The 22,753-nt window shown below is 36.4% G+C and overlaps 1 protein-coding gene across 1 annotated transcript in view; it reads right to left on the bottom strand.

Moving 5' to 3' along the window:
* LRRC63 (leucine rich repeat containing 63) overlaps positions 1 to 21,968 on the bottom strand; it is a 63,264-nt gene extending 41,296 nt beyond the window's left edge. The window contains exons 1-5 of the mRNA XM_029209953.1: positions 21,884 to 21,968; positions 14,687 to 15,364; positions 14,141 to 14,209; positions 10,862 to 11,022; positions 4,312 to 4,410 (exon numbers count right to left, since the gene is read on the bottom strand). Of these exons, the coding sequence (XP_029065786.1) occupies positions 4,312 to 4,410; positions 10,862 to 11,022; positions 14,141 to 14,209; positions 14,687 to 15,364; positions 21,884 to 21,968 (1,092 nt within the window). The remainder of the gene's footprint in view (positions 1 to 4,311; positions 4,411 to 10,861; positions 11,023 to 14,140; positions 14,210 to 14,686; positions 15,365 to 21,883) is intronic.
* Positions 21,969 to 22,753: the final 785 nt, after the last annotated feature.

Raw genomic sequence — 22,753 nt, 5'->3', positions numbered from 1 at the left:
TTTTTCATATGAAATTTAAAAATAGAGTATGCCATTTAAATCCACAATCTTTGCTTGATTTATATATTTCTTCTTTTCTAGTGAATCTTAACAAGCTTTTACATTAGCTCTCTTTAACATTAAATTAAAACTTTTTATATCATGAAGATTTAAAATTGGTGGAGTAGAGCATGCTTATTCTTGCCATCAGAAAGTTTAAGTCCTCCAAGTTTGTTTTTTCTTTTCAAGATTGTTTTGGCTATTTGGAATCCCTTGCAATTCCATATGAACTTTAGGATCAGCCTGTCAACTTCTGAAAAAAAGGCAAGTTGTAATTTTCATAGAGAGTGCAATGAATCTGTAGATCAATTTGCAAGTATTGCCATCTTAACAATGTTTTCAGATCCATGAACATGGGATGTCTTGTCATATAATTATGTCTTCTTTAATTTCTTTTAACAATGATCTGTAGTTTTCACAGTATAAGTTTTGTGCTTTTGTTAAACTTCTAAGTATTTTCTTCTTTTTCGTGTAATTAGATTTGCTTTATTAATTTTATTGTCAGAATTGTTTGTTGCCAGTATGTAGAAATACAATTGATTTTTGTATATTGATCTTGTACACTGCACCCTTGATTAACTCACTCATTAGTTCTAATAGTTTTTGGTGAATGCCTTAGGATTTCTATATATAAGACTGTATCAGCTACAACAAAAGATAGTTTAAACTCCTTCCTTTTTAGCGTGAATGCCTTTTACTTCTTTTTCTTGTCTAATTGTCTTGGCTAGAAACTCCAGTACAATACACAGTGACACGAGTAGACATCTTCATCTTGTTCCTGATCTTAGGAAGAAAATTTTCAGTTTTGCACCATTAAGTATGGTATTGGCTATGGGTTTTTTGTAGACACCCTTTATCAAGTTGAGGATGCCCCCCTTCTATGCATACATGTTGAATGCTTTTGTCATGAAAGTATGTTGGATTTTGTAAAATGATTTTTCTGTCTCTGTTGATATAATTGTATAGTTATTTTTAACCCTTCACTATATTAATGTGGAATCACATTGATTGATTTTTGTATGTTTAACCACCCTTGCATTCCTGGAATAGATCTCACTTGGTTATGGTGGAAAATCCTCTTTATATGTTGCTGAATTTGGTTTACTAGCATTTTGTTGAGGATTATTGCATCTATATTCATGAGCTATTGTTCTGTAGTTTGCTTTTCTTTCTATATCTTTGTCTAGTTTTGGTATCAGGGTATTACTGGTTTCATAGTTTGAATGAGAACATTTTCTCCGATTTTTCATAAGAGTTTGTAAAGGATTGGTGTTAATTCTTTTTAAGACATCTGGCAGAATTCGCCAATGGAGCTATCTGATCCTGGACTTTCCTTTGAGGAAAGTTTAAAAATTACTACTGAAACTCTTTCTTTTTTTATAGAACCATTCAGGTTTTCTATTTATTCTTGAGTCCATTCTTGTGTCTTCCTAAATATGTGTCCACTTCATCTACATTATCTAGTTGGCTGGTATACAGTTATTTGTAGTATTCTCTTAAAATCTTTTTAAAAATTTTCTGTAAGGTTGGTATGATATCCCATCCTTCACTCCTAATATTAGTAACTTGAATCTTCATTTTTTCTTGGTCACTTTATGTCAGGTTAGTCAATTTTGTTGATCTTTTCAAAGTAACGGTATTAGATTTTGCTGACATTGTTTTTCTGTTCCCTGTTTCACTAATTTTTATTATGTCCTTCCTTATTCTTTCTTTAGATTTATTTAGCTCTTTTTCTCTTGTGGCTTAAGATGGAATGTTAGGTTTCGATTTTTTCCTTTTTAATATAGTAACTGATAGCTGTAAATTTCCCTCTGAGCACTGATGTAGATGCATCCCATAAATTTTGGATTGTTGTGTTTTGATTTTTATTTATTTCAAAGTAATTTTTAATTTCCCTTTTGATTTCTTCATTGACTCATTGGTTATTTAAGAGTGTGTTGCTTAATTTCCATTTATTTCCAAATTTCTTTCAACTACTGATTTCTAATTACATTTCATTGTGGCCCCAAAATATACTTTCTGTGACTTTCAATTTTTTTTAAAATTTTTTGTAGACTAACCTATGGTCTCTTCTGGAAAATGTTCCATGTGAATTTGAGTGTTATGTATTCTGCTACTTTTGGTTGGAGTGTCCCATAAATGTCTGTTAGGTCTTATTGGTTTGTAATGTTGTTCATGTCTTCCATTTCACTTTCATCTTCTGTCTAGTTGATCTGTGTGTTATTGAAAGTGGGGTATTGAAGTGTCCAACTATTATTTTTGAATTCTCTATTTCTTCCCTCAGTTCTTTCAGTTTTTGCTTCATGTATTCTGGGGCTCTGTTGTTAAGTACCTAAATGTTTATAGTTGTTACAGCATCCTGAAAGATTGACAAAATGTCCCTCTTTATCTCTAGTGACATTTTTTGTTTTAAAATTTATTTTGTCTGATATTAGTATAGTCACTCCAGCTTTCTTATGATTGCTATTTGCATGATATATCTTTTCCTATACTTTTACTTTTAACCTCTTTGGATCTTTCACTCTTAAGTGTATCTCCTTTAGACAGACCACCACTGGGGCTGACAAACTGTATTTTTTTATTGGATTGTTTCATGTATTAACATTTAATGTTATTGACATGGTTGGATTTATATCACAATGTCACTTATAGTTTTCTAAATGTCATGTCATTTTTGTTCCTCCTTTACTGGCTTCTTTTGCATCAACTGGATATTTTCTAGTATAACATTTTAATTACTTTAATGATTTTTTTCCCCACTGTATTCTCTTCAGTTATTTTCTTAGTGATTGCTTTAGGGGTTGTAATATACACCTTGACTTACCAGAATCTACTTCAGATTTACACTAACTTAATTCCAGTGAGATATGGAGATGTTGTTCCTAGATAGCTCTATTCCCTCTTCCTTTTTTGTACTATAATTGTTATACATATTATATCTATATATGTTACAAACGTAACAATACATTATTATAATTAATTACTATTGTATGTGATTTTGTGTCTTTTAAAGAAGCTAAGAGAAGAAAGGAGACCAAGTCTATATTTATATGGTTTGTTATATTTACCATTTCTGCTTCTACCTTTTCCTATCCTAAACTATTTCAGTAGGCTCTGTCTCTGCCAGAGCCTACCATCTTGAATTTTCCATGAAACTTGTCCAATCACCACATGTATGCCAGCCTCTAGTCTTCTATTCATTTCACTTACACTATGCTAATAGCTTGGCATCATTTGCCTACCCCTAGTACGGCCCTTCCAAGCCTGGATATTGCCATTTTCATTGGAACATTTTGTCTATAGCTGTACAACACTGATCTGCATTTTAATGGCAAGTTCTACTTATTTCTATCACTTTAAAAATGAGCGTTTTATATTTTACACCTGAAAATCTCCCATATGGTTATACATTCTGCTTGAGTGGTTAGAGTATTCTTTGGCAGATGCACAAGTCTCATATATGACTGTTTAGAAGAAAGGTTAAAATTAATGTGAAGAACTAAGATCCCTATATTCCTTGGGAATTCTTGTCAACTTGTCTTAGTCAAATTAATAAAACTAGTGTGATATACTAGAAAAGAACAAATAACTCTTCTAGTGAAAATAAAAACACAATATCATAGAAATTATGGAAAATATATGTTTCCAATACTACATGTTTGAAATAGAAAGCAAGTCAATTTGCTAGAAATCAATTCACTAAAAGTTAATACTCTGGAAATCAATTCACAAAGCAACAAAACACCCCATGACCAATGAAACAATGACTAAAGACACTGAAAACATAATCTGTCCTAATTACTTATAATGACTTGTTTATATAATGACATTGAATCATCTCATCCCATATCTGATTATCCTTGGTATGTTTTATTAAGCAGAATATCCTATTTCAGCCTATTGTAATTAAAACTTGTTACAACATCATATTACCTTGTCACTAAACATTGCCTTTAAAGCTTCCAATTAACATGGATAAAGTATATCTTAGGTTTTATTCAGAATCAGAAAAATAAATAATTTTATACACGTTGTACAATTATGAGAACATATTTGAGAGCCTGACCATAACACAGTCTTTGAGGATTGTGTCATGGGACTTGCTAAGAAAAATGTACTATACTTTTGGTACTTCTAAAAATAAGCCTTTTAGGATACAATCCAAAATATATTTATTTATAGTAACTTCAGGGTATCATAAGTGTCTATTTTTAAATTATTATTAATAATAAGAAATTATGACAATATATACAATAATAAAAATGGACTCACTTCTGTGGGAAAGTAACAGATGTTATTATATGATAAATTAAGATATATCAATTGGAAAGCCAAAGGTGTTAGGTCTGGACAATTCAGGAGAAAAAAGCCCTAAAAGAAAGTGACAAAAGATAAGAATTAATTATTTACCATGCACAAAATATTTTATACAAGTGTTTAAAAAAATGAGCACATAATCTAAATGTGTGACCTAATAACAAGTCTATAATAATCTTCCATTCATTTATTTTAGTCTTTCATGGTAATAATTTCTTAAATATGTAAAGAAACAAAATAGAAAAACTAAGTATTTACATATGTAATAAATATAGTGTTACATGTGTGAAAGGCATTATTTCAGTTAATAACAAGCAAACATTTATTAACTGTCCACTACATGCTGAAATAAGTCATTAAATATATTTTATATTTAATTCTCTTTACCCCCTCTTTTTTTCATGTTTATACTTCTAGTTCTCTGTTATCTTTCTATTAATCTAACATCTTCTTAAAGTTTCTTGCTTAAATATGCCAATTTCTGATTGAGGAAAACATATGCCTTTGTTATGGACTAAATGTTCGTGTTCCCCCAAAATTCATTTGTTGAATCTCTAATCCCCAACATGATGGCATTTAGAAGTGAAGTCTTTGGGAAGTAATTTGGGTTAGATGAGGTCTTAAGGATGGAGCCCTCACGATGGAATCGGTGTCCTTATAAGAAGAACAGTGGACCAGAGATCTCTTTCTCTCTGCATGTGAGGATACAGCAAAAAGTCAGCTGTGAAAAAGAGAGCGCTCACCAGGAACCAAATTGGCTGACACCTCAGTGTCAGACTTCCCAGCCACCAGAACTGTGAGAAGTAAATGTCCCTTGTTTAAGCCACTCTATGGCATTTTGTCGTAGCAGCCCAAATTGACCAAGACATGCTTAGTGCCCCCAGTATCTTTAATATTCCAGTAAAGTTGGTACGTTTGTTTCTTAAGTATCATAGAATCAGTAGTGTTCAACTGAATGAACCAAGGAACTCTAATGCTGAAGGATCAAACCTCAGCTTATAGTGAAGGGAGGCATTGCTACCAATGCATTGGGTTATGGCATGCACTGTATGAGAGAGATGAGGTTCATGGCTAAAGAATCTTCGAATTGACAGTACTGGTTTCAAGACTGACCTCTTATTAAAGTATCAATATTTGTAAATGTCTAGATGTTGGTAGACATATACACCTATAGAAGAGTACGTGTTCTTTCTTCCTGTCACCAAACATTCATCTCTTCTCGACATAACTAGTAGTACACTAAATTATGTAGCAGGAAATTGTCTGTCAGAGTCTGTAATCATTCCACTAAGTGTGCTCAGATAACTAGTGCCTTTACATTTTCTTCTGCCTGGAAAGCTCTTCCCCCATCTATTCTCATGAAGTATCTTCTCACTTCATTCACAGGTTGCTCATAGGCAGCTGTCTGCTCATAAGTCATCACATCCTATCACAAATAGCAACCTCTCAAACCAGTGCCCCATTGATGGCTCTCTGTCCCCTCCACTTGCTTTATTTTTCTTCATAACTCTTATCACCAGAGGACAGACTATATATAAATGTATGTATGTATGTATGTATGTATGATCTCATCCCACTAAAGTATAAGCTCCATGAAATAGGTATTTTTTTTTCTGTTTTGCACACTGATACATAATGAGACACATAGTTTACCACTGGGTACATAGTGGGTTATTAATAAATATTGGCTGAATGAGTGACTATCCAGGACCTTCTCATTGCCTCATGGAATCCCAGGAACCTTCACTGTGGATATACTATGAGGTCTGCCCAGCATAGGTATGCTGGATCTCTCTTTTACCATCCCATCATAAAACCTGTTTGCTGCAGTTACCATGATAAGGATGTGAAGAATTAAACAACACCAAGAAAGTGGAGGCTTTCTCAATCTCTTGAATTGCTCTAGCAACATTTAAGCATTGATGCACTGAGTCTGTATTAAATTAATCAGTACATTTGTTTTGTGTAAATTCTATTCATGTAAAATCTGTTTCCTTAATAAGTCCATGAGATAGATTAGAAATTATTACTTTTAATTCTTTTATATCACCCCCACAGAGCTCAGGATTCTACTCTGGAGTCAAATATTCTTTTAAAATAATATTGATGACTGTGTAAGTAGATGTTTCTCTTGACTAGCTCCATTTAACTCTTTAGAAGATATACTCTTCCTCGATTTAAAGCAGGAATCAGTGAGCTACAGTCTGCCACCTGTTTCTATAAATAAAGTTTTATTGGAACACAGCCACACTCTAAGTTTGGGTGTTGCAATATGGCTGTTCTTATACTACACAACAGAGTTGATTAGTTGTGACAGAGACCATGTAGACTTCAAAGTCTTCTCTGTCCCATTACAGAAAAACCTTGCCAACCTCTGATTTAAAGTAATTCACTTTGGGACTTCCCTGGTGGCACAGTGGCTAAGAATCCACCTGCCAGTGCAGGGGACACAGGTACAAGCCCTGGACCGGGAAGATCCCACATGCCGCAGAGCAACTAAGCCCATGCACCACAACTACTGAAGCCCGTGAGCCTAGAGCCCGTGTTCCGAAACAAGAGAAGCCACCATAATGGGAAGCCCATGCACTGCAATGAAGAGTAGGCCCCGCTCGCCACAACTAGAGAAAGCCTGTGTGCAGCAGTGAAGACCCAACGCAGCCAAAAATAAATAAATTTATTTAAAAAGAAATAAAGTAATTCACTTCAAAACCAGATAATCTGATTTTTTCACTTATACTAATGGGCAACAGCCTTGTTTCAAACCAGCCCTTCAACTAAAACCAAAAAGGGAAACAAACACAACACAACAAAGACTTGGAGAATGACTAAAGTAGCTAGGTCTTAAGAAGCCAAAATTCCAGAAAGAAGGGAATCTCAGGGTGTTAAACACAGCACTCAACACTATTTTTCTCCAAAAGTCATTTGCCTAATCCAAAGCTGTGGTGGCGAACTACAGCCAGTCTCACAGGGCTAGGGAGACAAAAATTGGAATTCAGGGCTTCCCAAGGAGAAGGGACTTCAGACTTGATATGAGGTGGCTAAAAGGCTACAGCCTTAGGAAAGAAGTTTAACAGGAAATCTCTACAAAAATTAAAGTCCAGCATTAAACCAGCTGATTTTGATTAGATTAAGATGAACATCCCCTAGCCTCTTTGCCTGTCAGAAGCAACAATAAAAAAATTTTGGAAGAATGTAACATTATCTAGGGCCTCAAATTATTTCTACACAACGTCTATCATGCAATCAAAAATAAAAAGACATGCAAAAAGATAATACTTGGACAAAAATCAAGAGAAATGATAGAAATAGGCCCATGGAAGGTCCATGTTTTGGATACATCAGGTGTGTTAAACAAAAAAAAAGTTAACTGTGATTAATAACCTTGAAAAATCAAATTATAAGATAAAGAATTTAAAGTTCAAAGAAATTAGATTATAAAGGAAACCAACCAAAATTAAGAACTTGATAAAAGGTTTAACAGCAGATTTCGCAAAGCTGAAAAGAGAATGAATGAACCAGAATTTAGGTAAGAAGAAAATGCTCAGAATAAAGCACAGAGAGTAAAAGGGATACAGGAAGAGAGTAAGGGATATATGGGACAAGATGAAAAGGCCTAAGATACATGTAGCTGGAGTCTGATAAGAAGAGGACAAAAGGAATGAGACAGGAGCAATATCTGAAGAGATAGTAGGAGAGTTACACAGGCATCAAACAATGAGTTAGCAAGTGTTCTTCCTCGTCTGATTTCTGAAGGAGTTAGCCTAAACTGATATTATTTCCTTCTTCATTGTCTGATAGAATCACCAGTGAGGCTGTTTGTGCCTGGAGCTTTCTCTGTGTGAAGGCTCTTAATTAAAATTTCAATTAGGTTTTTACAGGTGCAAGACTATTCTGATGTTCTAGTCCTTGTTGTGCCTGTTTCAGCAAGTTGTGTTTTTCAAAAAATTTTTCCATTTCATCACAGTTGTTGCATTTATTGGGAAAATGTTGTTCTTATTATTTCATTATTTTCTATTTTAATGTCTGTAGGAAATGTGGTGATTTCCCCTTTTTAAATTTTGAATTTGGTATTTAGTGTTTCTTTTTTTCTTAATCCTATCATGGATTTAGCAATTTTATTAATTAATTAACAAAGGATATTGATCTGTAGTTTTCTTGTGGTGTCTTTATCTTCCCTTGATATCTGGGTTATACTGATAGCATAAAATGTGTTATATGTTGTTGATATTTTTACTTGTTAAAAAATATATTTGGTCATCTGAATGACCAAAATATATTTTTCATATATAGCTGGACTTTATCCATGGTTCCTCGCTACCAGCTCCCAAAACCCTTGGAATTTCCTGAACAATAAGAGCAATGGGAGCATCTTTTGTCATAATACTTATTCTCTTATCTTCAGCTCCTGAAATTGCTTCAGAACCATAAAGGCGAAATGGGTGTCTTGTTATTCATAACAAACCCCTTTCCACCACAACTGGATTTATGTTGGTGAGGTGACTTTTGAAAGGGGCTGGGTGTCAGAAGAACCAACCATGTGATTAGAAGGTTGGAACTTTCAATCCCCTCACCTCTGAAGAGGGAAAGGGATTGAAGACTGAGCTCAATCAGCAGTGGCCAATGATTTAATCAATTATACTATTAATGAAACCTCCATAAAAACCAGAAGGACAGGATTTGGAGAGCTTCCATGTCTGTGAACACGTGGAGATTTGGGGAGAGTAGCACCTGGAGAGGGTGTAGGGTCTCCACACCCTTTCCTCATACCATGTCCTATGTTTTTCTTCATATAACTGTTGATTCACATCCCTTAATATCCTTTGTAATAAACCAGTAATCAAGTAAGTAAGTAGCTTTCCTGAGTTCTGTGAGCCACTCTAGCGAATTAATCAGGAGGGGTCGTGGGAATTTCTGATTTATAGCCAGTCGATCAGAACTATAGGTAACAACTTGTGATTGGCATCCTGAGTTGGAGGGGGTCCTTGGAACCTCCAGTCTGTAGGTGGTTGGTCAGAATCACAGGTAACCACCTGGGCTTGTGATTGGCGTCTGAAGTGTAGAGCAGTCTTATGGGACTGAGCACTTTACCTGTGGAATCTGATGTTATCTCTGGGTAGATAGTGTCAGAATTGAGTTGAATTGTAGGACACCCAGCTGGTGTCCAAGAACTGTTGGGTGATGTGGGATTCCCGCCCCCTCCACCAGCACAACAGTGGAATTGGGTGGTGTTCCTTCCTCTTTTATTTTCTGGAAGATTTAGAGAAGTATATATGTTCCTTTTTCTTTAAACGATTAGCAGAATTCACCCATAAAGCTATCTGGACCTGCACTGTTCTTTGTTGGGAGGTTTTGATTATTTTTTCAATCTCTTTACTTTTTATAGGTCTGCTCAAATTTCTGTTTGTTGTTGAGTCAGTTTTGGTAATTTATGTTTTTCTAGAAAATGTTTCATTTCATCTAGGATATTTAATTTGCAGGCATGCAGTTGTTCATACTATTCTCTTATAATCCTTTCTGCTTCTGTGAAGCCAGTAGAAATGTTTCCATTTTCATTTCTGATTTTATTTATTTGGACCTTCTCTCTATTTTTTCTTAGTCTAGCCAAAGGTCAACTTTGTCAGTCTTTTCAAAGAACTAACTTTTGGTTTCATTGATTCTCTCTATTGCTTTTCTATCCTCTGTTTCATTTATCTCTGTTCTAATCTTTATTTCCTTCTTTCTGCTAATTTTGGGTGTAGTTTGCTCTTTTGTTCAAGTTCCTTAAAGTGCAAAGTTAGGTTACTTATTTGAGATCTTTCTTTTCCACATACCCCTTCCCCACACACATCCAGTACATCTCCCGACATCAACATCTCACACACCAGTATATTTGTCACAATCAATGGACTAACATTAGCACATCATTATCAACATAAATCCGTAAATTATGTTAGAGTTCAGACCTTTTGTTGTATATTCTATGGGTCTTGACAGATGTATAATGAAATGTGTATCCATTATGACAGTATCATACAGAATAATTTCACTGCCCTAAAAATCCCCTGTGTTCCTCCTATTCATCCTTCCCTCCCTCCCTCCAAAATCCCTTACAACCACTGATATATTTACTGTCACCATAGTTTTGCCTTTTCTGGAATTTTTGTTGTTGTTATTCCACGTTTACTACATTACTGCCTCCTTGGTGTTTAATTAATTTTTTGTAATCTGTCATGTTGATTCCTTTCTCATTCCCTTTTGTGTACATTTTTAAGATAGTTTCTTAGGAGTGGCTACCATGAAGATTACGATCGGCATCCTAAATTTAAAACATCTAGTTTGGATTGATACCAAGTTAACTTCAATAGCACACAAAAGTTTTGTTACTATACAACTCCATCACTCCCTCAACCACCACCACTTTATGTTGTTCCTTCAATACCATGGAGAATAACCTAAGTTAGGAAACGTAAAACAAAAATGACCGATGATACAACAGGAAATTGCCATTGAGAAGATGTAGCAATACCTTAAGATTAAGTGCATTTCTTCCATGAATTTGACAGTTTACTATGGCCAGCTTGGTCACGGCTGTTACTGTTCCATAGCGTGTTGCCACAACAGCCTTAAAACCGTCACCATGTACGATATGTGCCACTGAGGTTTCGATTTTTCTAGATTTAATGCTACCTAAATAAAACAAGACAGGAAATGTAAATGTGTCATCACTTAGAATGAAAGTTAAAAGGTATTCATGTTATGATAACAGTAAGTCATCACAAATAGGTTACCTGGATGCCTCCTTTGGAAGAGATTCCCCATGACTTTCACCCACCCAACCTCACGTTGGAGATTCCCTATAACCTCCATCCACCCAACCTCAGTTGGTTCTGTTGGCCAAACATTTTAATATTAGATAGCAGACTAATATTAGATAGCAAACTTTTCTTCCCAAAAGGAACCATAAGCTCATAGATTTCTACCTCAATAATTTAGATTCCATCAGTCTGAGTCTTGTGCTATATGTAAAAACATCTTATTTTATGATGAATTACATAAACAACTTCTTTCTTCACAAAATGAATAAAGGACATCATATAAGCATATCTCAGATAGAGATCATATCCCAAGGAGAAATCTTGCTTTTTGCTTTAATAACGCATTGATGCATGATTCAAATACCCTGTGTAACTAAGCTCTTCTCTCAGTTTAAAGACCTCACACAAGAAAGGGGGGGTGGGAAAAGCAGACAACTCAGGAGTAGCCAAACAGCGACAACCTACATTTACTTTATCACAACCCTCGTGGGTTTCCCCTTTTGTCAAAAATGGCATGTTCAAGCACACACCCAGGTGTGGCAGGAAAATATTTTGAAATATATTTTACACTCCCAGCCATTCTTGCTATATTACTTGCTGCAACATATTTTATCATCTCAATAATTCTTATACCATTGCTTCAATGAGAAGAAACGAGGCATCCTAGACCAAAGAAAACAATGTTCAGTTGTTAATTTCTAAAATAGGCCTTTGTGCCCATTTCAGGTCAATCGATGTGAAAGTTAACCACAGAATGAAGAAAGATGTATGATGTGATATGGAGATTCCTTGTCCTGTGGGAGGGAATGGAGCAAGAGGAATGGAGAATGAGTTAAGAATTAAGTCTGTGGCCTGCTTCCTGCCCACCCACACTTATGGGCTAAGCTCAAGCAGTTGATTTTTGGGTGAAAAGGAGGGAGATGGAGGTGCAGAGGTGGTTAGGAATTCCCTGAAAGATCTCTGAAGGATCTCAGGATGCTTAAACTTCCCTGGGAACTTTTCAAAGAGGGAAACACCAGAGTGGAATAAACTCCCTAAGTCAGAAATGGTAACATGACTTGTTTAGGCCTATGATGTGGAGGAGACCCAGTGGTTAATTTATGTCACAGACAGGGATAGGGAACTGCTGGAAGGGTAGTGTGCTCAGAAAGTCTTATGGCTGCTGTAGTTAATGATACTGCAGTGTATATTTGAAAGTTTCTGAGAGAGTGAAGCCTAAAATTTCTTGTCGCAAGAAAAAGTTGTCAGGTGATGGGTATTAACTGAATTTATTGTGGTAATCATTTCACCATACTGTATATTCATGTATCAAATCATTATATTGTATACCTTAACTTTATACAGAGTTGCATGTGACTTGTATCTCAATACAACTGGGGAAAAAAGAGAAAGTTTTATGGCTGGAGTGTTCTTCTGTGTATAATCTCCTACTAAACACATCTGTGAATCATTAATTTGTTATATTACTTTTTCTGTTCTAAAATTTTATATGACTCTAATTTTTAAAAGCAGAAATTCCAGTTCTCTGATAAAATTCTTCAACTTTTTATTTTCTTCAACATATTAATCATAGTTATTTTAAACTCCTTGTTTGAAAACCCCAATATCTGATCCTATGGTTCTCTTTCTTTTGCCTCTTTCTACTGGTTTCCAGACCTTTTATCCTGTTTTTAGGATGCCTTGTGATTTTTAAGTTTAATGCTGGACATTGTGAATGAAAATTTTAAAGGGTCTGGATAATATTATCTGTCTCTAATAAGTGTTAGGTTTTCTTTGACTAGGCAGGAAGTACCACTTTGATTTATCAAGGATTGGTTTTGAGTTTTGTAGGGGATAACCTATTTTAGTTTTGTCCTTTCTCCTAGAGCATCATTCTTATTCCCAAGGCATAGGTCTTCTGGGTCTGCAACTGACAGCCCAGTGTGTTTACCAAGGCCCCTTCATTTCAGCAGAGCTTGAACTCCAATAATTGTCTTCTGTGCAACTGTCAAAATCTAGGCTCACTTCCTTAGCATCTCAGCTGTGTTTCTTAGCGTATTGTCCTGTACATGCCCAGCTTAGAAATCAGCCAACACTCTTAAGGGAGTTTGTATGCAAATATTTGAATTCAGTTCTCTCCTCTCTGATATATTACCCCTCTATCCCAGCTATCCTGTCAACTCTGAAGGCTGACTGCTATCTCCTCAATCCAGTAAAACTATCACCTTCTTTCTACCTGTGCCCTGTTCTCCAACACCACAAATCCCCTCAAGCAAAAGCCAAGGTAAATGTACAGCTAATTCAGCTTATTTCAAAGATGGTAACCACTCAAGTCATGCTTGCAAGGGTTACTCTCCAGTAACCTCAATGGTTATTTTATATATTTGTGGGCAGCTTTAATAACTGATTTTGGTGGGAGGGATTGTCCAATACAAGCTACTCAATCTTGGCTAGAACCAAAAGTCATTAGGTTATTTAAAAATCTGAATCTGATCATTCTAATAGCTGGAACTCCTGTGGGTATGTTTCTACTGCTTACTGTTTCTGCTAGTTTTCATTCATTTTGTTTTTCTTTGTGTACCTGATAATTGTGAATTGTTTACTACACACTGTATTTGTGAAATTGTTTATAGAAATAGTGTGAGATGTAGGATGATGTAATCTTTCTTTAAAGATGATTTTTCATTTGTTTCTGCTAGGTAACTAAGGTCAAAGCACTTAAAACAGTGCTGGCACATGGCAAGCAGTTAACTGTCATGATTGCATGTCTATCTTCTCCATCCAGATTAAGAATACTCCATCTTTTATGTTCCCAACATCAGTACAAAGTTGCGTTTATAGTCAACACTCTAAAAATAGTTGCTGAGTAAATAGCTTAAGGAATGGAAAATGAGGTGGGACATATGTGTGAATCACACACATATACACAAACACACAAAATCACAAATACTTTTATGGAGAGATAATCATATATACAATTTTTAAAAGAATGATATAAACCTAGCATTTACCTTCACATACGTTCAGCATGCTTTGCTTTGGGACACTTTCTACATGTTCATATTCTGTTACACGACTTTCTAGGAAAAAAATTTAAAATAGGATAATGTTTAAATTCGTGTGAAAATTCATGTTGAGGGTATTATGACTTCATTATAATTGTTCATCTTTTAATGAATTGAGGTTATCCATGGAAAAGTGCCCATGAAGGCATCCATGAGCACTGGCATTCTGCTTCTAGAGTTCATCTAGACCACCTTACGGACGACTGTTCATTCACACTCCTCCTTTATGTGAGCTTTTCTGATCCTTTGAACTGCTTTATCTGGTTCCCATCACCACCATCTGGGTGGAGTTCCCAGTTTGCCCTTGGCAGACCTGCAAGGTCAGGATTTCTGCTACTGCATTCTGCCCCATATATTAAATGTACAGGTGAAAGGGGATCCCACCATCCCATTCTGCAGACCCAAGGGGGAACCACCATATGCTTGGATGCCTTCTCTCCCTTTTGCTCTACTTGACCCCATTATTACAGACCATGTTCAGACTGGATTTACCTATCACAGACTGTCTTAGAGGTTTCCTTGGTAAAACCGGCGTCGGTATGAAAATGGAACCTGGAAAATCTTTAATATTTAGTGTCACTGTACGACATTGTAAACGGTCAGACTGCTGACTTTCAGCTTTAACAGGTATAGTCCTCGGTACAGGGATTGGCACTGTTGCACTTAAACGTAACAGGGGCTGCTTAAAAGTATAGGTACTGCTCATTTGTAAAAACTGGTCAGAATGAACTTCCTTGAGTTTGGGAGTGGGCACTGAAGAAGGGGCACTTGGTAGTTTGGAGAACTCTGAGGAGAGAATCAGAATCTCTTTTAAAATGTTAGCATAAATATTTGTTATTTTTAATGGCTCTTCTGATTTTCTGGAACTTTCCATCTTGCTTGTTTCTTTCCCAAAAACTCGACTTGAAGCTAAACGACACTTGGGAAAAAATATGGAACCAGTAGCAGTCTCTGGAATGTGCCAATAGACATGCTTAGAAGATTTTGTGGTTGTTGAAATAGTAGTCACTCTTTTTTGTACACGATGATCAAGAAAGAGATTTTGAATATTAACAGGGGGTTGTGACTGATCTCTTGGAACATCAGGAAAACTAGTTTTATCTCTTTCAAATGAAGCGGTTTTATCTGGAATGAACCGTACACGTGGTAGCTTAGTTTCACCAGTCTTTCCTAAACCAGAAAAAAAAAAAAATAAGGCAGAATTAGATTATGTTTATCAAGGTGTCAGGGGCAGAACTATTGACGTCTCAGCATTCATAGCTTTTCTTTATCCACTGACCCTCTCTCACCTTATAAAAACATTTCTGTATACACTCACTCAGCTATCAGGACTTTTGCTTACCTTACTGGGATAAAGTTTGCATGAACAATTGGAGAATCAGGAAGGCTAAATTGTATTAGATTTAGAAAGATTAGGGGGCTACTCCTGGAAGAACAGAATGGATGAAGAAGAGTAGGACATAAAGGGAGATTTTTGAGCAGTTGCCACAGAAAACTCTGGCAATATGGAGAGGTAAAAATGACTCAGTGAAGTTTCGCTATTTATCATTATCACTTCCTCATTTGAAACTTTTTGAGCAAAGATTTACATTTCTTTTCAAAGCCAGATATCAGACCAAGATGGCTTTGGAACATGATAACATGCTGATACTGGCTACAGGGTACCACGAGTTCACTCAGGTTACAACCAGAAGTATTCTTATCTCTCTTAGGTCCAGAAAATGCACTGTGTCTGCATTCTTAGGGACCTCACTATATCAAATCGTGCTTTCTCTTTCTTCTGTGACAGAATGTTAAATAACATTTTTGTCCATCATCTCAGTTGAGTACAATAAATGATGAGGACCTCAGCATTCTGATGAGAAGATAAGAGATTCATTAAGGCAAGATTTGCAAAGAGATGGCCAAAACAAGCCCAAGTCTCACCTGTTGTCTGTATATGAGAGATGGCTAGAGGTTGATCTACATTCGCAGAGAGGATTTCTTCTGAATTGAGCTATTGGCGTGCTATGTGTTTCTCCGATCTTCCCCTCCTTGTGGTGGGTAGAGGAGGATTTACCCCGACCTCAAACCAAGTGAGGGGGATTCTCAGAGAACCATCTACAGAGAACAGGAGTGTATGCCACAAGGAGAAGATAACATCTCATCACTCCCTGCCATGGTTCCCCCAACCCCCTTATACCTACAGAGTAACAGAAATGTATTGGCCCTCCCATTGCTGTGTCGCAACTTGTGTAAGGCAAGAGAATCCTTGAATCTACTTGACCTCTACCTTCTGGCATTTCAGGGGAGTACAGAGACTGATGACGGATTCTCACCTTCACTCTTAACTCCTTAACTCTTTCCCACTCCTAGCCACACCTATGAAGATACCAGAAACTATGAGTTGGGGAAGAGAAGTAAAAGAACAAGATGGAAGCATTTATCATGCCCCTGTTTCCCTTGGCTTGTCTAAAAATTAGCAGACCTAGTCTGAGCTGGGAGAAAGGGCAAGGTTTAATTGCATGCTAGATGAAGGTATTGATTTAGATTGGACTTAATATCTAAAAATGAGACAAGGCTAATAGATGAAAGTGACTAGAAAAGCCTCGGTAGAGAGATGTGTGCCATGTGAGTTTAAAGGGCAGTAGTAGGAGAAGGATAATGTTTGCTTCCTGCTTATATGGAACTTATCAAAGCTAGCTCATTCCATAAAATGGTTACACCACCATCTTCAACTTTCCTTTCTCTCTTTCTCATATTAAAACAAAACATAACATGAGCAAAATCTAGGTGATGTTAGGTGTGGCAGTGACTTTTATTCTTAATTTTTTTATTGGAGTATAGTTGATTTACAATGTTGTGTTAGTTTCTGCTGTACAGCAAAGTGAGTCAGTTATACATACACATCTATCCACTCCGGTTTTTTTTAGATTATTTTCCCATATAGGTCATTACAGAGTATTGAATAGAGTTCCCTGTGCTATTCAGAATGACTTTTTAGATATGACACCAAAACAACAATCCATGAAAGAAAAAATGGTTAAGTTGGACTTCATTAAAATTAAAAACTTCTACTCTGTGAAAGACATTCTTAAAAGAAGAAAAAGACAAGCCATGCACTGAGAGAAAATATTTGCAAAACATTCATCTGATAAAGGAATTGCATCCAAAATAAAGAGCTCTTCAACTCAACAATAAGAAAACAAGCCAATGAACACAGCTACTCCAGCTTTTTTTTCTTTTTTTACATCTTTATTGGGGTATAATTGCTTTACAATGTTGTGTTAGTTTCTGCTGTATAACAAAGTGGATCAGCTATACGTATACATATATCCCCATATCCCCTCCCTCTTGCGTCTCCCTCCCACCCTCCCTATCCCACCCATCTAGGTCACAAAGCACCGAGCTGATCTCCCTGTGCAATACAGCTGCTTCCCACTAGCTATCTATTTTACAGATTGCCAACAAACACATGAGAGGATGCTCATCATCACTAATCATTAGAGAAATGCAAATCAAAACTACAATGAGGTATCACCTCACACCGGTCAGAATGGCCACCATCAAAAAATCTACAAACAATAAATGCTGGAGAGGGTGTGGAGAAAAGGGAACCCTCTTGCACTGCTGGTGGGAATGTAAATTGATACAGCCACTATGGAGAACAGTATGGAGGTTCCTTAAAAAACTAAAAATAGAACTACCGTGTGACCCAGCAATCCCACTACTGGGCATATACCCAGAGAAAACCATAATTCAAAAAGAGTCATGCACCACAACGTTCACTGCAGCACTATGTACAATAGCCAGGACATGGAAGCAACCTAAGTGTCCATCGACAGATGAATGGTTAAAGAAGATGTGGCACATATATACAATGGAATATGACTCAGCCATAAAAAGAAACGGAATTGAGTTATTTGTAATGAGGTGGATGGACCTTGAGTCTGTCATATAGAGTGAAGAAGTCAGAAAAAGATATTACTCTATATTAACACATATATATGGAATCTAAAAACAAAAATGGTTCTGATGAACCTAAGGGCGGGACAGGAATAAAGACGCAGACATAGAGAATGGACTTGAGGACACTGTGGCAGGGGTGGAGGGCGGGGGATGGGAAGCTGAGACGAAGTGAGAGAGTAGCATTGACATATATACACTCCCAGCATTGACATATATACACTCCCAGCATTGACATATATACACTCCCAGCATTGACATATATACACTCCCAGCTTTCTTTCGATTAGTGTTAGTATGATGTATCTTTCTCTATCCCTTTACATTTCATCTATCTGTGTTTTTATATTTACAGGAAGTTTCTTGCAGACAGTATATAATTAGCTCTTGTCTTTTATCTACTCTGACAGTTTCTATCATTTAACTGGTACACTTAGACCATTCACGTTTTAACGAATTACTGACATCGTTGGCTTAACATCTACTACATTTGTAAAGTTTTCTGTTCACTGCCGTTGTTTTACTTCTTTGTCTTTTTGAAATCTTCCATTCTTTTTCTGTCTTTTCTGGTTTTAGGTGAGAATTTTATGAGTCAGTTTCTCTCCTTCAGTTTCATTCCTTTCTTAGCATATCAATTATACTTATAAAATTTTTTAAAAAGTGGTTGCCCTAGAGTTTGCAATATACATTTACAGCGAATCTAAGTCTGCTTTCAGTAAACACTACACTGCCTAATGGGTATGGCAAGTATCTTTTAACAGAATAGTCCCAATTCTTCTCTCCATTCCTTATAACACCGCCGTCATTCGTTCCATTTATCCTTGTGCTATAATCACCCAGTACATCGTTGCTATTCTTGCTTAGAACAGAGACTTACCTATTAGATCAAGTGAGATCACTTATCCTTCTCTGACACTCTTCTTTTTTTAGGTAGACCTGAGTTTCTTTTGTTGCTCACACGGTGTGGAATACTTTCTCTTACCAACCAATTTAAATCATTTTCCTTTGCCAAAGTCTACCTTAAACCTTATACAATCCATCCTTCTTGATTAACACAACCCATACTTACCGTTCTCATTACTTAATTAAACAAACATTTAACACCTCCCATGTGCTAGCTGTACACATAGTGCTGAGGGTACAACCACACAGCACAAACCTTACTACCATCAACGATCTCATGATTTAATATAGAAACTAGGCAGGTAAACAGTTACACTAGAGAATAAGAGCTCAGTAAGGGGGTAGATAGGGGATACTCTGGGACCATAAAGGTAAGCACTCTGACTGGGTGAAGAGAGAAGAGGTGCTTAGGGAAATCTGCCCAATGAAGATGATATCTGTCTTCTCAATTTAGACTTCCCTATTTTATTTATTTATTTATTTATTTTTTTGCGGTACGCGGGCCTCTTACTGTTGTGGCCTCTCCCATTGCGGAGCACAGGCTCCGGACGCGCAGGCTCAGCGGCCATGGCTCACGGGCCCAGCCGCTCTGCAGCATGTGGGATCCTCCCGGACCAGGGCACGAACCCGCGTCCCCTGCATCGGCAGATGGACTCTCAACCACTGCGCCACCAGGGAAGCCCATAGACTTCCCTATTTTTTGATACATTTCCCCATCCCCATGATTTCTTTTCTTTTTCTTCTAGTACGTTAAAATTCCACTTTTCCAATAGACTCCTCTGCCATCAAAAACTACACGGGTCTCCTCTATAATTAAACATATTTCATTTCACTTTCACTAATTCCTCAAGTCTTAGTTCACACCCCATTCCTGCCCCAGGGTTTCTCACATTTATGAAGTACTACTGTCTGTACCATTAATTGGGCATAAATTCTATGCTTTTTGTATTATTATTTAAGGTACTTACTGTATGTGTATCTCATCTTTAGAGTTTAACTAAAGTTCTTGAAAGGTCCTGAAAGGCAGGGACCAGATCAATAGTGTCATTCATTCCCTACAGCATTTAGCATTGTATGCAAACTGCAGGTATTTATTTCAGGTTTTTATTTCAGTGTTTGAATATTCATTTTTATAAATTGTATTTCAGTCATTTTAAGTATTCATTCATTTATTCAAGTATTCGAACATCTACTATATGCAAAGCACTCTGCCAAGAACCTTTGGAGACACAGGATTACTAATAGTTAAGGTCATTGAATCTCCATGTTGTCAAAAGCAGGAAAGCCCCCCCCCCACAAAAAAATTATCCAGCCCAAAATAGCAAGAGTGAGAAACTCTGTACTAGAGGATAAACTTCAACCAAAAGATAAACGGAAAAACTACAACCAAAGAACTAGTAGTGAGCAGTATATCTACATAACTGTGGGTATTATTATTACAGAACAGATTGTAAATGCAGAAATGTAGACCATTATAGAAATGTAGAAATGATATAACAAAAGTTGGTAGGGAAAGTGAGAGAGGAAATTGGATGTAACATAGGTATGTTGATTCACACATCTTTAATAGCCATGGATCAAAAGGTAATGATATAGCATTGTAAATCAAGTTAGACTAGGCACATTTTAACAGTATAAATGCCGACACTAAAATAATTAATGTAATCAACTAAAATCAGGGGGTAGAGGAGACTGAAAAGGGGAAAGAAGAGGAAATATGCTAATTTTACCATTGCTTATAAGTAAGGAGTTAATAAATACCATATACAGAAATAGAGGATTAAGGGTATTATATAAAGTTATAATCATAAAAGTGGCTCATCTTTACTTCACAGCACTTATCACAGATAATTTTACATTTAGTTGTATGATCAGATCATTGGATCCCACCAGAGGGTAACTAAGAAAGAGGGGTGGCAGACTTGGTTTTGCTCACTATTATATCTCCAGTTCTTAGCACTGTGCTTATAAGTACACTCAGTTCTCATGATTTGTGGCAGTTCTGTTCTGTAGTCTCAGTGAGCACTGAGTTATCCAACACTGAACCATTACTTCTTGGGAAAATACGGGGTTAGGTTCCTCCAAGCCTCTGGTCTCAACATTATCAGCAGCCAATCGATACATAACCTTGTTTTATATGTGCTTCTATTTCAAGACACTTTATTTAATATAGATCGTTCATTCATTAACATTGAACTCTCAGCCAACAACACTGTAACTCAGGCCTGAAGGAAGCTTCTCTAAGGCATATATTTTCTCCATAAGGCACATCACAGCCTTCTTGTACTATACTTAGGGGCTATTTTAGACTGTTAAATCACCAACATAAAGTACAGAATTCAGAAAACATCGTACTAACTAGACCAGGAAAAGGGCAGTTATTTGTAATATGAGAGCTAAAACAAGAAGGCACAGCCATATCTTTCTTTGACCTCAGCTGGGAACATGTGTGTTTTCAATGCCCTGCATGTGTCCGAGAATTATCATATATACCCCCCTCCTGCACAGTTTCACTATTATAAAAGGACTGAGAAAGAGCTCTATATACTGCTCCGAAGTGTTCTTCATGGTATATTTTGGAGCTAAAAAGACAAAATATAGTACAGTGTACTGATTGGGAGGTTACAAATAGATTCTAGCAGTTAGGTAAATTCACTCCTACAGAATCCACAAATGATGAGGATAAACTGTACTTGTAGAAATGAATTGGATGTTACCATCTTACAACAAACATTTGTAAGTTGCTGGTTATTAGTGAATGTCCTTATTGTGATTCTGAGCTGTGCAGGTTGAGAGACTTCTGTAAAAAAATAAAGTTAAACATCTGAGTAATGCACATACCTGCACGGGCTTTCTTCTGACATAAAGACAGCTTAGGGAGATTTGGAGGTAGGGGTCTTCTAAGAAGTTGTGGATGGTTTTGCATTTTACTAATAAGCACTGTTTTTCACACTATTGAGAATTGAAAAGTTTTTGAATATGTTTGAATTGTTGCTGAAAAATAATTCATTCGAATGCAGATTACATCCTAATGAAACTTGTTCTGCACTAATACTATACTGGGTCCAAGCAGAATTCCTATAAAAGGAAGAGGGGAAGAAAATAATTTCTTAAAACTTCTAGAATCTAAATAAAATTTAGGTTTATAATTAATACAAAATTTGAAAATACATATACTGTTACCAATCAGGATCATTTTAAAATTTCACATGTTAGCAAAAAGTTCAGTAAGTGTTATCTCAGCTAGTAAATACTGATTTTCCAGAACGGTAGAACTGAGACTCATTTTTTTTCTACCTCCAAAATATTATCAATTTATAAATTTGGAAAGAGTTTTTGGTCAAAAAGGTGAGGAAGTCCTTCCATGGCCTCTGAAGACCCACAATACCTAACTCTTCACAGATAAGTTGTTTCCTTTCTGTAATAATGACTTATTTTAAATTTCAGCCACTACACTTGGGCCATAACTATTTAACCCAAAAATAAAATGGTCTTCAGTACAATGAGATTTTCCAGGATCGCGGTCCCAATTAGTACTGTTTGAGAAATGACGCCAGAAGATAGAACCAAATATGTGTGCTTAGTCGGGACAATATCAAAGTGCCTGGGACATCACTATTCCGTTGACAGTCTAGGCGGCTATGCTCTGGAGCTGCACAAATGGGCCGCTTTATACCCCCAGGATGACTTGCACACAAGCACTCAAGGTAT

The sequence above is a fragment of the Monodon monoceros genome, unplaced genomic scaffold (genome assembly GCF_005190385.1).
Source record: "Monodon monoceros isolate NGI ecotype Baffin Bay Population unplaced genomic scaffold, NGI_Narwhal_1 Super_Scaffold_8, whole genome shotgun sequence".
NCBI classification, from domain to species: Eukaryota; Metazoa; Chordata; class Mammalia; order Artiodactyla; family Monodontidae; genus Monodon; species Monodon monoceros.
Note: the sequence above shows the minus strand (reverse complement) of the source record. Positions and strands in the feature narration are given on the sequence as shown.